Genomic DNA, 14348 nt, shown 5'->3' with positions numbered 1-14348 from the left:
CCTCCGGCCGGCAGGGGGAGCCCGCGCCTGGGAAGCCGGAACCGCCGGTCTCCTAGCAACGGGCACGCGCTGGCCTGGGGCCCCCGCCGCCCCGGCTCGGACCCCGCCCTTGAGGGATCCCCTCGCCCAGCCCCTCGGGCCCCTCTCCTCCCAGCCCTGCCGCTGCCGCACAGCGAGGCGGGCTGACGCGGGGCCGTGCTCCCCCCTCCCCCATTGCAATGCCTGTGGCTGGCTGAGCTGGGGCCGGGGGTACAGGGGCCACGTGCCCGTCCCACCCCCCACCCCCACCCCCACCCCCACCCCCACCCCGGGCCGGCGAACCCGCCCGAGGCCATGCTCGGGGGTGAGCGATCCGGGCGGGGGCCTCTCCCGCTGCCGCAGGGCACTGTAGCCTGAGGGGCGGGGCTGTGGGTGGGAGGCGGCTGCTTGCAGCGGTGCGGGGGGGGGGTCGGGGTGCAGCCCCCCCCCCCCCCGTGTATGCCCCTGTCGGGAGGGTTTCACTGTGTTTAGCCCCGGCCCGTCCCCGGTGCAAAGGCCAAGTTCCCACTGACGTTGCAGGGCAGGATCGGGGGTGCCGAGTGACCCTGGGTTTGCTTCCAGGCCTCCGGCAGAGCCCCGCCGGGGAAGCGGGGAGCATCACCGACTGCCTCGTCGCCCAGAGGAACCTTCGCTGCCCCGCAGAAAAAGGGACCCCGGAGAGCACGTGAGTGTCCCACCGCCGCTGAAATGGGATGTCAGGGGTGCAAGGAGCCCCTGGCAAGCGGGGTGAGCGGGCACCTTGGCACCTCGCCGGCGGGAAGGGAGGTGTGATGATAATCCTCCCTCGTACCGAGCACACTTCATCCTTAGATGGCAAAGGATTTTTCAACGGACGTCCGTATTAGTATTCCCATTTCACAGCGGGGGAAATGGAGGCACAGAGGTAGCGACTTGCCACACACGCAGAGTAATGGGAGATCACCCTATATAGTAAGGTGGGCTGAGCCTTATCCTGTTCCGCACAAAGCTTTGGGTGTTGGGAAGAGGGATGAGCCAGAGCTAGACTAACTCCCACTGGCCTCCTCTGTGCTGGCCTGCCTAAAGCTGGTGCAGAGCAGCCCCCACAATGCGTCTGGTTGCTTTGCTCCTGCCATGACCCAGAAGGTCTGTGGATGAGCTTGTAACTTTATGAAAGGGGTCTGAAATTCGCTCTCCCAGCTGCCTGCGATCCTTCATTGTGAAGGGGCTCGTGCAAGGATTGCCTTTGCTCTCGCATGCCAGCAGCTCTCGCAAGGTGGCTACACAAGATTGTTCTGAATGCCTTTCTCCATAGAGCCAAGGCCTTGGCATCTCTGCTCACCGTCCGCTTGGACAGGGAGAACATTTGCACCATCAACAACCTGCAGGGTCTGAGAGAAGTCCGTAGTCTCTATCTACAACAGGTAAAGCACTAGCCTTGTTGGTCTGTAGCTTCACTTAGCGCGCATTTTAACCTGATGTCTCTCAGGCTGGGACATAGCACCCCCTGCAGATCACTTGCGGTTTTTCAAAGTAACCAAACGTCACACACCACAGTAAATTTCATTATAGGCAAGATCATACTTTGGCTTTGAAGTGAAGTCAGACCCTTTCCTCTGGCAAGTGGTTTCTCGAGAACGCTGTGTGTTGCGGAAGGACAAGGGATCAAAGGAGGGAAGGGTGAGGAACACAGCCAATGGCAAGTGCATTAAGCCCAGGTTTGAAGTATGTACCATTAATAGAAAAGTTTATTAAATGTAAAAAGATCACTGAACACAGCTGCATGATTTGATTGAAACATTTCCTTACAGCTACTGCCCCCTAACCGTCCCAGCCTAGTGCTAGGGCTTGAGAACCAGTGAACACATCCTGAAAGACACAAAAGTCACAGTGATGGGCCTCCCACTATGAGATGTGTGACCACAAAAAATAAACCAATTGCCTAAAACCAAGGACTAGCAAACCTGATCGTTAATTCTTTTAGTTTTGATTTACTAAGAACCAGAAATGGAGCCATCTAAGTTACACTGATAAGAACATTTCAGGTTTAAAAAAAAATCCATTTTTTAAACTGTCCTTTAAATGAGCTCCCTTTGGATTCATAAATAACGAAGTGGTGTTTTGGCTTCAGCCAACCAGCAAGTCTGGCTGAGATCATGTACCTGCACAGGCCTCACTCCTGTGTTGGGATCGGTGTGCAGCTTCCCTGCAAAGGCTTCGAGTTCCATTTGCACAACTCTGATTACACGATTGGGGTCTTGAGCTTCGTGTTCACTGGAGTCTTACATCGGTATAGTCTCATCGCTCAGGGGTGTGAAAAATTCATCCCCTGTGAACTGGACTATGCCGGTCTTATTGCTAGTGTAGACAGTGCTAGGTCAAGGGAAGAATTCTGTCAATCCACCTCTCTTCCAGGGAGGGGAAGTCCCTACACTGCAGGGAGACCCCCTTCTGTCTGCATACAATGATCAGCTGCTGCCCTGAAGCCACAGCAATTTAGGGTTAGACGTCAATCCTGCAAATGTGTGCATGAAACTCTTACATGTGTCTTATTAAACTCAGCTCCCTCCCTGAGTAAAGGCCCACCTGGTGCATAGTGGCTCCCAGGAGCAGGACCTGAGTGATTTCTATGTGAAAGTGCCTAGTTTGGGAAGCGGGGCCAATCTCAGCTAACACTCAGCTAGCTCCCAGGTGCGTTTTAATCTCAGCCTTTTCCCTTATTTGCTTTGTGTTCTTGGGCAAGTCTCTCATTGCCTCGGTTTCCCTCCTCGGTAAAATGATATTTGCCCAGCTAAGTGTCATGGGGCGCCGTGAGGGCTAGTTAATGGTGTGAGCATGTGATGTGCCACTGACAGGCTTCAGTTAGTTAAAAAAACATTTCATTTTTCAGAACCAAATTGAGACCATTGAGAATCTCAGCTGTCTTCCTAACCTGCGGTAAGTGAGGCTCTTTACGACATGATTCACTGTGCTGGGAGCACATGTACACATCAGCCATTGCATGGCAGCTTTGTGGGGGTTGAATTTCCCAAACCTGGGCATGCCCATCAGAAGATAATACTGGCTTTTCCTCCATGGGCGGGAGGTGAGAATTGGGTGTGCATAGTGACATCAGCAGCTTTATGGCAGTTTAACCCAAAGACCTTGGCCCTGGTTCCCTGGCACACAGGACTAGGCCTGCTGGTTTTAAATTTTCCGGCACAAATCCAAACTGAGTAGTGATTTAGAGACTCAGCTGTATTTATCCTTTGGCTGCCTTCACTTCTTCTGAAGGCAACAGCAGTTTTTCCACTGACTTCTGTGGGAATTGGAGCATATCCTTTGACAGGAACACAAGTTCTGTCTTGCCTTACATAAGAGCCCAATGTGGGGATGGTTAGCTATATTCCCCACTGCAGAAGTCCCCAGCCTCTGTGGTTCCCCTCTTCATTCACAGGTGCAACATCTCTCCCCTCACCCCCTATGTCCTGCAGGTTCCTGTCACTAGCTGGGAACCGCATCCGTGCACTGGAGAACCTCCAGGACCTGAAGCAGCTGCAGTTCCTGGACCTGTCACAGAACCAGATCAAGACACTGGACCCTGGTAGGAGAGATGCAGGCGGCAGCTGCTATTGGACTGTTTCAGACACATGCATTGTTGATAACTGCTCATCCTTCTCCAAGTTGTGCACATCCTGAACACCAAAGCAGGAACAAACTAATACTCCCACCCAGTGTGCTGAGATGGTCATATCACCATTTACAAGGCACTGGCAGGTTGAGCCACTTTCTTGAGGTCACACAGTGAGTCTACAGCAGACATGGGAATAGGGCCCAGGAGTCCAGATTACCACTACTCTGCTCTAACCACTGGTATATTTTCCCTCTCAGACTTGGGATTAGTACCTGAGTCCTGCTTACCAATGCCCTCTGCTGACCCCCTAGGCCCCTGGCCTTCCCTGATTTGAGCATAGGATCCACAAGTTCTGACAGCAATTGTCCCGCTTTAGCCACTAGGCCACATTCCCATTTCTTTCCCTAATGCGTTTCTTTTCTGCATGATGAATATTTTCTTCCTCTTCAAAAGCAGCAGCCCTTCTGGTCTTGCCTTTGGTTTGTGCATCGCTCATGGTAAAACATGAGCGGTAAAATGCACCAATGTGGGAAAAGCCTGTGCAGATCAAACGGGGAGCTCACTCGGGTGTGCCTCCTGCTGAAAGAGCAGCAGCTTTTAAAAAGCTCGAGCTGTGCGTTCATGTGAAGGAATTCTTCATGATGGCGTGAATCCAGCTCATATTCGCCATCCCATTCAAACAGCCCTGCGTAGTTTACCTTGGCCAGGATTTTACGCTACAACCCAATAGGCCATCATGTTTTTCTGTGAAACGCCCAGGCCTGTCTTGCATTTTGTATCCTCATCAAAACTCTGAGTCAGTGCAGCGTCCAAGTGCATTTTATGACCTATTGACTTGGCCATGCTTTGTGAATCAGAGTTTCAAGTTTATTTTCAGTGTCATTTGGGCAGGAAGCAGATAAGGGGTGACCATGGTCGATATTGTCTCTAACTTTTAAACACAGCAGCCCTTCCCCTGGGCTCTGCTTTTCCAACCTAAACACAGATGAATGCCAAACCCACCTCTGTGCTTCCAGGGCAAAACGTGCAACACTCCAGGGCAAAAAGCTGTCCTGCAATTTGCTGTTCCGCCCACAGCAGGCCTCTCATAATACACACCAATTCGCAAAAAGCATGACCAGCTCAGCCCCTAGTTTGTGGCAGGGAGAAATCGGCCAGGGAACCCGGGGTCTTACCGCTATACGAGCAGGATGTTGGGAAGCAGGAATCCTGGATTCTATCACACAATCGCTGGATGATTTTGGAGACTGTAATTCGCATGCCTCAGTTTTCTCAGCTGGGAAAGGGGGATGATACTCCCTTACTCCTAAGGGGTGTCAGGAGGCTGCCTTAATGCTTGTAAAGTACTCGCAGACCTACAGCAGGGAGGTGCCAGAGCAGAAGAGGGCAGAGGGGTTGCAGCGGACACGCACTCTAACACCTACTTAGCAGCCAGCCGCTCAGATTTACTCCTTCACCTTCTTTCGTCTTGTGCAGATGAGCTCCCCCAGTCCCTCCTCATCCTGAACTTATTGGGGAATGGATGCACCAACCAAGCTGGTTACAGGTGAGAGAGGGAGCAGAAAGTCTCCCCTCCTTCGAGAAGGGAAGCCCGGCTCCTCAAAGGCAACTCCAGGGGTTAGGCACCTAATTGCTTTGAGGGTCTGGACCCGAGCACCTAATCCTCCTCTTATGCAGGTGTCTCCAGTGCAGGCTGGGGGTGGGCAGGGTTGTTGGTTAGTTCTGTGCCTTAAGTGTAATTTAAGAGTCATTTAAGCCTCACAAGAAGGGGGGGAGTTATTTAGATGGGCCCAAATCCACCAAACTGTTTGGGCTCTAAACTGCCACTGACATCAGTGGAGTCTGGAGCCTAAACACCGTGGAGCATCTGGACCACGGTACGTGGAGCTGAGGGCAGGACTGAGCCCCCAAAGGGCTCCCCCTCTAGTGAGACGCAGGGAGGTAGCAAAGAAGCCCAGGAACTGAATGGCAACAACCAGGGAGCGGGCTCCTTCCGTGAGCTGTTTCTTGTTGGCTCGTTCATGTCACTTTTGCGTTTCTGTCAAAATGCAAATCGTCTCTTCCTGTCCTGGGCGCTGAGGCCTTGGCCCTCGGCTCGCCCTGCCCTTGTGGAGAGATGCTACATCAGTTTCATTGCACATTCCTATTTATAGCCCCTGGTTCTGCTTGCCTGTTAATGCTTCTTCCTTTGGCTTGGTCTGCGCCACCTGTGCTCCTCTGCCTTCCTGCAGCTCCTACAAGGTCAGAGCTGGGGGAGGTGGAGGCACATTGTTTCCCATGTCAGTTCTGACCCAGTGCCTCCCCCCATGCTAGTTGGTGCTGTCTCTCTCCTGGTCATTTAAAGACACCATGGCATGTTTTGCAGGAGCCCAGGATGTTAAGCAGGTGTCCTTCCCAAATGCCAACTGGGGTAATTCCCTTCTTCCCCATCTACAGATTGTGGAAGCGTCACTTTCTGCCCAACCCTGTTGTGTGGAGTTGTCATGGTCTGGTGCCATGTTCCACCCCAGAGGCAGCTGCACTGCAGCACCGCTCAGTGCAAACCAGTATGCGTGTTGTCAAACCGCTCTGGGATCCTCAGGGATGCAAAGTACACAGTTTTTTGGGTCTTTCCAGGGAGTTGGTGCTCGGGGCCTTGCCCCGTCTCAAGATGCTGGACGCCCAGCTGATCTCCAGCTGGAGAGACCCTTACCCAGCAGAGGAGGAGGAAGAGGCGGGAGCTTCTGAAGACAGTGCCAGTGAGGAAGATGATGATATCCCTGAGCTGACTGGTCCTTTCTGTACAGACAAAGGTAATCAAGCAGCTGCTGTCAGCCACTTAAGACCACAGGGCCTGATTCTGCTCTTGGTACCTGTGGCTAACCCCAGACAAAGGCATTTGCCCCCTGATTTGCACAGGCCTGGGCTACGCACATGAATATCAGTGCAGGGGGAATGGGGCTGATTTGACATTTTGCCTTGCAAAGATGGGAAACCCCTCTGCTCTGCAGCCCCCCCCGGGATCCCAGCCGAGGGCCTGGCACATGGCGCTCCCGGCTCACAATAGGCAGATGCTGTGAAGCAGCACAGGAGGCACTTTACTCGGCCTGCTCCGGCTGCTGGCTGCAGAGGGAGATGGACTCTAACTTTTGCCACTCCCCTCCCACAGAGTTCTTTGTGGGTCTCCACCAGGAGCTGGCTGGCCGCTCACAGAGGAGGAGGCAGGAGGCGCTGAGAGAACACCAGGCCCGGCTGGAGGAGCTCGCAGAGCGACAGAGACTGATGCAGCTGCCAGGGAGTCTGTGCCCAGGAAGGCAGGAGGGCCGTCTGGCGCCTAGCCCCGTGGAGGAGGGAGCCACAGGAGGGAGATCACCAGCCCCTAGGCTATGTCAGCCACACCCCACACCCAACTCAGGATCTCGGCTGCTTCCTCTACGGAAGGCCGGCGGCTCTACACGGTCTGGCACATTCCCCTCACCTGGGCAGAGCAAGTGCGGGAGTGGGGCCGGCCTCAAGGCCCCAAAAGGGGCGGCTCCCACTGCAGCTAAAACTGCAGCCAAAGCAGCAAAGAAATGACTGAAGCTCAGCCACTCCTGCTGCAGCGCCCCAGGGGGTCGACTGGGCCAGCCCCCACAAAACAGCGCAGTGGAGTTTGTGATTGAAATGTAAAACTTCTTTATTCCACACTGGTCTGTCTGCCTGGGGCTGTCTGTCCTGCTGTCCTGGCGGGTCAGGCCTGCGCAGCATTGTGGCTCCAGACAGGACAGGTGTGGGGGGCTCATCCCTCAGCTACAGAAGGGAAAAGTGACCCAAGCTTGGTTCCTAAGCGCGGACGAGACCCAGATGTCCTGTGCCCTAACCAGTAGGCAGGGTTTCCTCTTAGGAGAAGCCCGGTGGTCGCTGGTGACCCAGCTCCATCTAACTAGCTCAGGCTCTCCCCTCCCCAGCCCCATGCAGCCGGGCTCGGAACAGCTGACCTGGTCAAGCTGCTGTTCTGGACTCTTAAGAGGAATGACAGTTAGTGCGAGGAGTGGGTGGTAGGCGCCTGGATGGGGCTGGGAAATGCCAGGCGGAGGGTCCAGAGAGGGCACCATGCCAAAGCCAGGAGCCCAGTGGCGTGACATGGCTCCTTTCCAGGCGTTCCAGTCCTGTTAGTGCAGGCCGAGGGGACAGCAGCAATCAGGTGAGGAACCAGCACTTGGGCAGATGGGTGGCAGCAGAAAGCATGAAGCGTCTGCTGTTCCTTTGCGCTGCTCGGAGCTGAAAGGCAAGTGGGGGAGAGAAGCTGACAGGGCAGACAGGCAGGACTCGCAAAGAACCCGAGTAGGAAGGGCTGCTCCCTCCAGCAGCCGCCAGATCACCTGCTCGCTATGGCGGTGCAGCACCCCCTGAGCCCAGGCCCCAGAGTGCAGTGCGCTACCTCGCTTTGGCCAACTCAGTGATGTCGCATGGTGGATCCTGTAATTTCTACGGGCCACGTTTCGGTGTTAAGGACAAAGGAGCTTCAGGTTCCCAAGAGGAGACCAGTGAGATCCCAGCGAGTGAGCCGTGCAGCCCCCCGTGGCCTCCTTCCCCAGTCCCAAATAGACGGGCTGTTCCAGGCTGATGCTCTCGCAGACGCAGGCACGCAGTGCGCCCCTCAGGGACCACGGCACTGTGCCTTTCACATGGATCCTAGGCCACGGGGTAATTCCACACTGTTTCCCAGGAGCCTCTGCTCCAGTGCATTCCTGGCTGCTGCCCACAGCAGCTTTGCTTAGTAGAGGGTGTTAATGAGCAGAGGAAAGGGGGCAGCCAGTGTTGCATGGAGACAAGGAAACCCATGCAGGTAATACCCCCAAACAGACCAGGTAAAACAGAGGGAAGGCCCTAAGAGAGACCAGCAAGCTTCCCCCAACAATCCATCCACTCTGCAGCATCCTTCTCCTTTCCTTCTCCACCCCCGCAAAACCCACCTGCCTCAGCCTTATTTGTAGAACTTGATTTCTGTGTCCACACAATCAAAGAAGAGGTCGGCCAGCTCCTCCAGGTCCAGGGTGATACCCCCAGCCAGCATTTCCTTCATCGCCTCCAGGCCCTGCCTCTCCAGATCCCGCATGGTCTGCTGGAGCTTCTGGCCCTGTTCCTGGGTCAGTGGAAGAGAAATGTGCAGCCTCAGCCACTGCTCGTGGGGATGGTGTAGGTCAGGAGTGAGTCCTGAGCCTGGTTCCATCCACTGCACCTCGCAGAAACAGCCCCTGATCTCAGACCAACCCTCCCACTCAGCTGCTGGGAGCTCTGCAGCCCAGCTGCCTCCCAGGGGATGTCCCCAGGGCCCCAGGTGATGGGGAGTTTGCACCAAGCAAGGCCATCAAAAGCCTCACTGAGCATCTGAGAGGGGAGGAGAATGCAGGGCGCTCAGTTACCTGGCTAGTCTCCATGAGCTCCAGGGCTGCCTGATGCGCTCGGTAGAGCTGGTGTCTCCGATCAACCCTGCTCTGGAATCGAGGGACCTTCCTGACGGGGTCCTCGTCACCGAAGCTGGGAGATGTTGCCTTCAGGGCCGGGGTCACGTTGGCCACAAAGACAAAGGGCTTGAATACAGACCTGCCGGCGAGGGAGCAGCGGCCATGAGGGGAGTCTCCACGCCCCCACAACTCCCCGCCCTGCTAAGCTGATCGAGGGCAAAGCTTTGCTCAGGCCGGTGGGTTCCAGCCAGAGGCTGCCCAGGGTCTGCCTCCTGAGCAGCTCACACCCACAGGAGATGGCACTGCCAGGGTTTGCAAAGCTGAGCTGGGCAGTTTCGCTGGGGGGCTTATCTTGGACTAGATCCCTGAACTCCCAGCAATCTCCTGTGCACTGAGCAGCGTCAGGATGAGGCTCTGGATTCCCACTGGCCCAATCCCAGGTCATTCCCCACCAGGATCCTGGCAGAGACCAAGCGTTCTCAGGGAAGATGCTGCTGGAGGGCCTCCAGCCTCTTAGATATGGCAGGTATGTCTAACCTTCACAGCCCATCTCCCACGACAGCCTGGAGCTTCCTGAGCTCAGCTGCCCCTTCGGCAGCCCCGGTGCTCACCTGGAGGGGTCAGGCGTGGCTGTGAAGAAGTGCACGCAGGGCGAGGTGGGGTCCTGGGGCAGGATGGACACCATGCTCCCTGTGGTACGGAAGCCCTCCGAGTCCACGCAGATCCCACTCGCCTTGTCCCGCAGGATGTCCATGATGGTCTCAGCTGTGATGCTGCCTGGCAGTCCGACAGGGAAGGGATGGAAGATATGGGGGGGGGACCAGTTCATTCTTACCCTCCACCAGTAGATTAGGTCACCATATTTATGGCCAAGGGGATGAGACCAAGCGATCACTCAGTGGCACAGAGAGGCCTTTCCTGATTGCGAGGAGCTGCCCCCGACTGACACCTGCTCCCATCTCGGCGTGTCTCACAGCAGGGATATTTCAGAAGCACGGCTGTGATTCCAAAATAACTGCGCGCGTCCACCCAGCAAAACCGCTATTTGGAAATGCTTCCCAACAGCAGACGCCTTATTTTGAATTCTCACTCAGCAAGGAACAGCGCCTACTGTGAAACAAACGCTTCGGCGCAGGGGCTGAGCAGGCAGGGGACAGGGTCTTTCAATGTTCCGGAATAACTCTGTAGTGTGGACGCACCCCGTCGGCCAGGGTGACGTTGAGCAGCCAGGAGACACTTTGGTCCATCTCATGGATGGGAACAGTACAAGTCACCACACCAGCACAGGGCGACGCCCTGGACCCTGCACCCACCTGCGTGCTGCTGTAGCATCTTCTGGCCAGCACAGTACCGGGCCTTGGCCGCCTCCATCCGCACGGGCTGGTGGATCAGAGAGAAGACCTTGCTGAAGTCAAACTCCCCGTCCCCGCTCCAGCAGCCCTGGCCCTGGGCATGGCGTCTCAGCCCCAGGTGCTCAGCTGTAATGTCCGTGCCAATGCTCAGCTGGTTGGAGATATTCCGGGTCCCTTCTGCAATGAGAAACAGAAAGGGCCTGGGCTGGCCTCTCTAAGGGGCCAGACACCTCTATCCTCCACCAGGGCAGGGGAAACTGCCTGACCCAGAGAGACGCCTCTAAGAGTGAGAATAAGTCAACTCACCATGCGGCCTGCTCAATCCTTGGCCTTTTTGCTGCCATCGCCAACCAGAGGAGTGGGCATGAAGGGGATGTGAACTGGGCTGAGACCCACCAAACCAATCACACAGGCCATCAAAGATGGGAACAAAGTTGGGTAACCAGCAGGCTCAGCTGGACTAGACCAGCTCAGGCAGAGGTCAGCCCTCTGCACTGTCCAGCCCCCTGCAGCCCAGATCTTCTCCCAACAGGGCTTTTCTTTCCTCCACCTCAGCGCAGACAAGGTCCCTGCTGAGACAAGACTGACAGCTCCCCCATGATACCTGCTGCTGGGGCCAGCTGGGACTGGAGTAACAGGGCTCTCTTACCCCCCACTGCCAGGAAATCCAGGACTCCTGTCTCTCTTGGGGACTTCCACTGCTCACCTCGGATCCTCTGGGCTGCCCAGTACCGGCCGGCCGTCTCCAGCACCCAGGCTTCCGTCCGGTCCGCCAGCAGGAAGGAGTTGTGATAAACGAAAGGGGTCGGCTCCTCCTTGCAGCTGCCGCCCTGGCCGTAGCGCTCCAGCAAGGCCGTGATGGCCTGCAGGGCTTCCTGAGCGGAACTGCCTCTCTCCAGTCCCAGCCTGCGGCACACAGAGGAGCTCCAGAGAGGGGGCTGGGTGGGGAGCCATGGGTCTGCGCTCTGCCCCAGCCAGGCACAAATGCAGGAAGGGGCCTGCACAGTGCAGGGAGGGAGGGAGCGGACGGCAAACGAGCATGGGCAGCTGCTGCCAGATCACAGCCCAACAGAGGGGATGGGACTCAATGCACCCCCCTGAGCAGGGGGGCAGTGATGCTACATTGCCCCTGACACAGGGCCAGGGATGCAGACCAGAGCTGCAGCAGCCCTCCGCCTCCTGGTCTCCCTGCAGCACCCAGCTCCTCTCACCTGACCAAGTCCATTCCCAGCAGGGCCTCCTCCTCCCCCAGGGGCTCCTTGGTCCACAGCCCTTCGTTCCCAATGCAGACGCCATGCTCATTGGCTCCCATCTCGGCACCCCACAGCCAGGCCGGGCGGCTCAGGATCACCGCATGGGTCCTCTCCGCCTGCTCGACCTCTATGTATGTGCACTAGGAGGGGGACAGAGCACAGGCAATGGGGTGGTGGCCTGCAACAAAGGGGACTCTCTCTCCTCAATCCCAGAGCTCAGCACCCCACTCTCCCCACCAGAACTGGGTCCTAAGGCCGGCCCCTCACCTCCAGCACACGGTCGGCTCACCTGGAGCTTTTCCCCCCTGGTGTAGGTTGCGGCTGGGAAGTAGATGACTTCCTGGACCTCCTCTCTCGGCCGGTCTGAGTTTTTGCCGAAGATCACAGCCCTGGAGGCGGTGGCTGGAGGCAGTGCGACGAAGCAGTCGCAGGAGGAGGGCGCAGGGCGGTTCTGCTCGGCCATGCTAGGCAGGCAGAGGGAGAGACAAGGTGGGTGACAGCCCCAGCCATTTCTCAAGTGGGTCCCCCTGCCCGGCGCTCACCAGCCAGTGGAGTCCCAGCCCTCCCCTGCCACATCCTCCTGGAATCTGCTCACCCCTCTGCCCGCCTGGCACTGATTCCAAAGTCACCTCCCCAAGGAGATGCACTGGCACAGGGTGGGCACAAACCCGCAGGGAGCAGCAGGAGAGGGGGCCCCCTGGCACCCCTTTTCCCCACTCCGCAGCTGTGGCTGTGTCATCCCTGCAGCCTCCATAAGGTCCTAGTGTAGACGCCCCCAGTGGCAGGACTCACTCGCAGCCGGACCGCAGCAGCTCCAGCCCCGGTGGCTGGCAGAAGAGACCTGGCAGCACTTCTCCCTGGCTCACGTGGCCAGAGGAGCCGAACCCAGAGCAGGAGCTCAGCCCAGTGGAGAGCCTGGCCCTCAGAGGAGCTGCCCTGTCCTGCCAGGGGGAGGCTGATCTGGGGCAGGCCATGAGCTCACCCTGCCCTTTGCCAGCAGGCTGGAGGGGACCAGCTCTCAGGCAGCCTGGTTTAACCCAGGCCAGCCTGTGCCAAACAGAGACCGACCAGATGTTTGTCCTGGGATTAAAGGCGTTTCAGACTAAGCTGTCCCAGCAGGGCCACACTGGGCCACTCCATATTGTACTGCCATATGCCCCCTCTGCGGCTCGGCCCCTCCCTGCCCCCCATTTGACACCCCTGTTGCTTTCACACCATTTAAAGCTGCATTTCCCAGCCCTGCCCTGTCTAGTCCAAGCATCTCAGACCCTCACATGCACCAGCCTGGGGAAGGGGTCTCCTCCCTCGCTTGCATTGCACAGGCCGGGGCCTTCCCCACACTTCCCCCCAGCATTGCAGGGGCCAGGGGCTGCCCGCACCTCCCCCCAGCCCCGCCTGCATTGCACGGGCCGGGGGGGTCTCCCCGCACCTCCCCCCACGCCAGCGCTGCAGTGCCGGGAGCGGGTCTCCGCACCTGACAGGTTCCGCTCCGGGCTCTGCGCCCCCCGCCGCCGAGACCTTCCGGGCTCGGAGCGAGCAGCGGCGGCGCCCTGTGGCCGGAGGCTGCTACGGCAAGGGCGGGGCGAGGCTGAACTCCAGCCGGGGGAGCCCCGCGCACCGGACCGCCCCGCCCGGCCGCAGCTCACCCCACCACCAGGGGGCGCCCGTGCCAGGCCCGCTTCAGGCCCAGCTCAGGGGGCAGGGACCCGGGCTATGGGCTGCCTGGGACTCCCCCACCTCACCCCCTACAGACTGCGTGGGGTCCCCCGTTCACCCCATTGACTGCGTGGGGTCCCCCGCTCACCCCTATGGACTGCGTGGGGTCCCCCGCTCACCCCTATGGACTGCGAGGGGTCCCCCGCTCACCCCCTACGGACTGGGTGGGGTCCCCCGTTCACCCCTACGGACTGCGTGGGGTCCCCCGCTCACCCCATTGACTGCGTGGGGTCCCCCGCTCACCCCTATGGACTGCGTGGGGTCTCCCGTTCACCCCATTGACTGCGTGGGGTCCCCCGTTCACCCCTACGGACTGCGTGGGGTCCCCCGCTCACCCCTATGGACTGCGAGGGGTCCCCCGCTCACCCCCTACGGACTGGGTGGGGTCCCCCGCTCACCCCTATGGACTGCGAGGGGTCCCCCGCTCACCCCCTACGGACTGGGTGGGGTCCCCCGCTCACCCCCTATGGACTGCGTGGGGTCCCCCGTTCACCCCATTGACTGCGTGGGGTCCCCCGCTCACCCGCCTCTGGTCACTCCCACGCGCCCTGCGCCCCCGGGGTCCCGCCCGCTTCGGGAGCCGCGGGCCTCGCTGCCCTGCGCCGGGCCAGGGGCCAGCGGCTGCGGAGAGCGAGGGAGACCCGCTGCCGGGCGGGGGGAACACGCGAGGGCTGCCGCCTCTGCCGGGCGCGCCGGCCGGGGACAGGGCTCCTGGGCTCGCGCTGCCCCTCCGAGGTCAGGCGGCGGGTGCAGCCCCCGGAGCGCAGCCGCGGGAGCCCGGGGAAGGGCGGTGTGCGGGCGGAGCGGTGCAGCCTCTGCGGCCCCGTCCTGCAGCGAGGGCCCCGGGGCCCAGCTCGCCCCCCTCCCCCGGCCCTGCCGCCGCCCCGCACTCGCAGCGCCGCGGAGCCCGGGGTGGGGGTGGGGAGGTCGGATCAGCAGGCGGGGGACGTGGCCTGCCCGGCCAAAGGCATCGGGGGGAGGCAGCAGCCGC

At 58.9% G+C, this 14348-nt stretch overlaps 2 protein-coding genes across 7 annotated transcripts; one reads left to right on the top strand and one right to left on the bottom strand.

The window, feature by feature from the left end:
- The first annotated feature begins 90 nt into the window (after positions 1-90).
- LRRC46 (leucine rich repeat containing 46) lies at positions 91-7271 on the top strand. Of its 4 annotated transcripts, none has more exons than XM_074979213.1 (9): positions 91-343; positions 601-703; positions 1313-1421; positions 1570-1677; positions 2888-2934; positions 3471-3580; positions 5087-5156; positions 6227-6402; positions 6759-7271. In XM_074979213.1, exons 1-9 carry the CDS (start codon positions 334-336, stop codon positions 7163-7165), a joined length of 1140 nt encoding a protein of 379 aa, XP_074835314.1. In that variant the 5' UTR covers positions 91-333; the 3' UTR covers positions 7166-7271. The 4 variants fall into 4 exon arrangements, with proteins under 4 accessions (XP_074835314.1, XP_074835313.1, XP_074835316.1 ...); XM_074979212.1 differs by having other exon boundaries at positions 1570-1722; XM_074979215.1 differs by having other exon boundaries at positions 1570-1722; positions 6782-7057.
- SCRN2 (secernin 2) lies at positions 7241-13179 on the bottom strand. Of its 3 annotated transcripts, none has more exons than XM_074979210.1 (9): positions 13116-13179; positions 11931-12105; positions 11600-11781; positions 11095-11294; positions 10350-10565; positions 9648-9813; positions 8995-9175; positions 8545-8714; positions 7241-7849 (listed from the first exon to the last, which is right to left on the bottom strand). In XM_074979210.1, exons 2-8 carry the CDS (start codon positions 12102-12104, stop codon positions 8556-8558), a joined length of 1278 nt encoding a protein of 425 aa, XP_074835311.1. In that variant the 5' UTR covers position 12105; positions 13116-13179; the 3' UTR covers positions 7241-7849; positions 8545-8555. The 3 variants fall into 3 exon arrangements, with proteins under 3 accessions (XP_074835311.1, XP_074835312.1, XP_074835310.1); XM_074979211.1 differs by lacking the exon at positions 13116-13179 and adding an exon at positions 13071-13091; XM_074979209.1 differs by lacking the exon at positions 13116-13179 and adding an exon at positions 12434-12782.
- Positions 13180-14348: the final 1169 nt, after the last annotated feature.

Source organism: Carettochelys insculpta, chromosome 28, assembly GCF_033958435.1.
Source record: "Carettochelys insculpta isolate YL-2023 chromosome 28, ASM3395843v1, whole genome shotgun sequence".
NCBI classification, from domain to species: domain Eukaryota; kingdom Metazoa; phylum Chordata; order Testudines; family Carettochelyidae; genus Carettochelys; species Carettochelys insculpta.
Note: the sequence above shows the minus strand (reverse complement) of the source record. Positions and strands in the feature narration are given on the sequence as shown.

What these genes read in the sequence shown, in the direction of transcription:
- LRRC46 (XM_074979212.1), top strand. An exon ending in GCATTAAGCCCAGGTTTGAA is followed by an intron (nt 1,723 to 2,887) that starts GTATGTACCATT and finishes TTCATTTTTCAG; the next exon opens with AACCAAATTGAGACCATTGA. An exon ending in AGCTGTCTTCCTAACCTGCG is followed by an intron (nt 2,935 to 3,470) that starts GTAAGTGAGGCT and finishes TATGTCCTGCAG; the next exon opens with GTTCCTGTCACTAGCTGGGA.
- SCRN2 (XM_074979209.1), bottom strand. Translation starts at nt 12,615, where the DNA reads ATGGCCTGCCCCAGATCAGCCTCCCCCTGGCAGGACAGGGCAGCTCCT. An exon ending in GCCACGCCTGACCCCTCCAG is followed by an intron (nt 9,176 to 9,647) that starts GTGAGCACCGGG and finishes CCTCGCCGGCAG; the next exon opens with GTCTGTATTCAAGCCCTTTG. An exon ending in AGCTCATGGAGACTAGCCAG is followed by an intron (nt 8,715 to 8,994) that starts GTAACTGAGCGC and finishes CCACTGACCCAG; the next exon opens with GAACAGGGCCAGAAGCTCCA.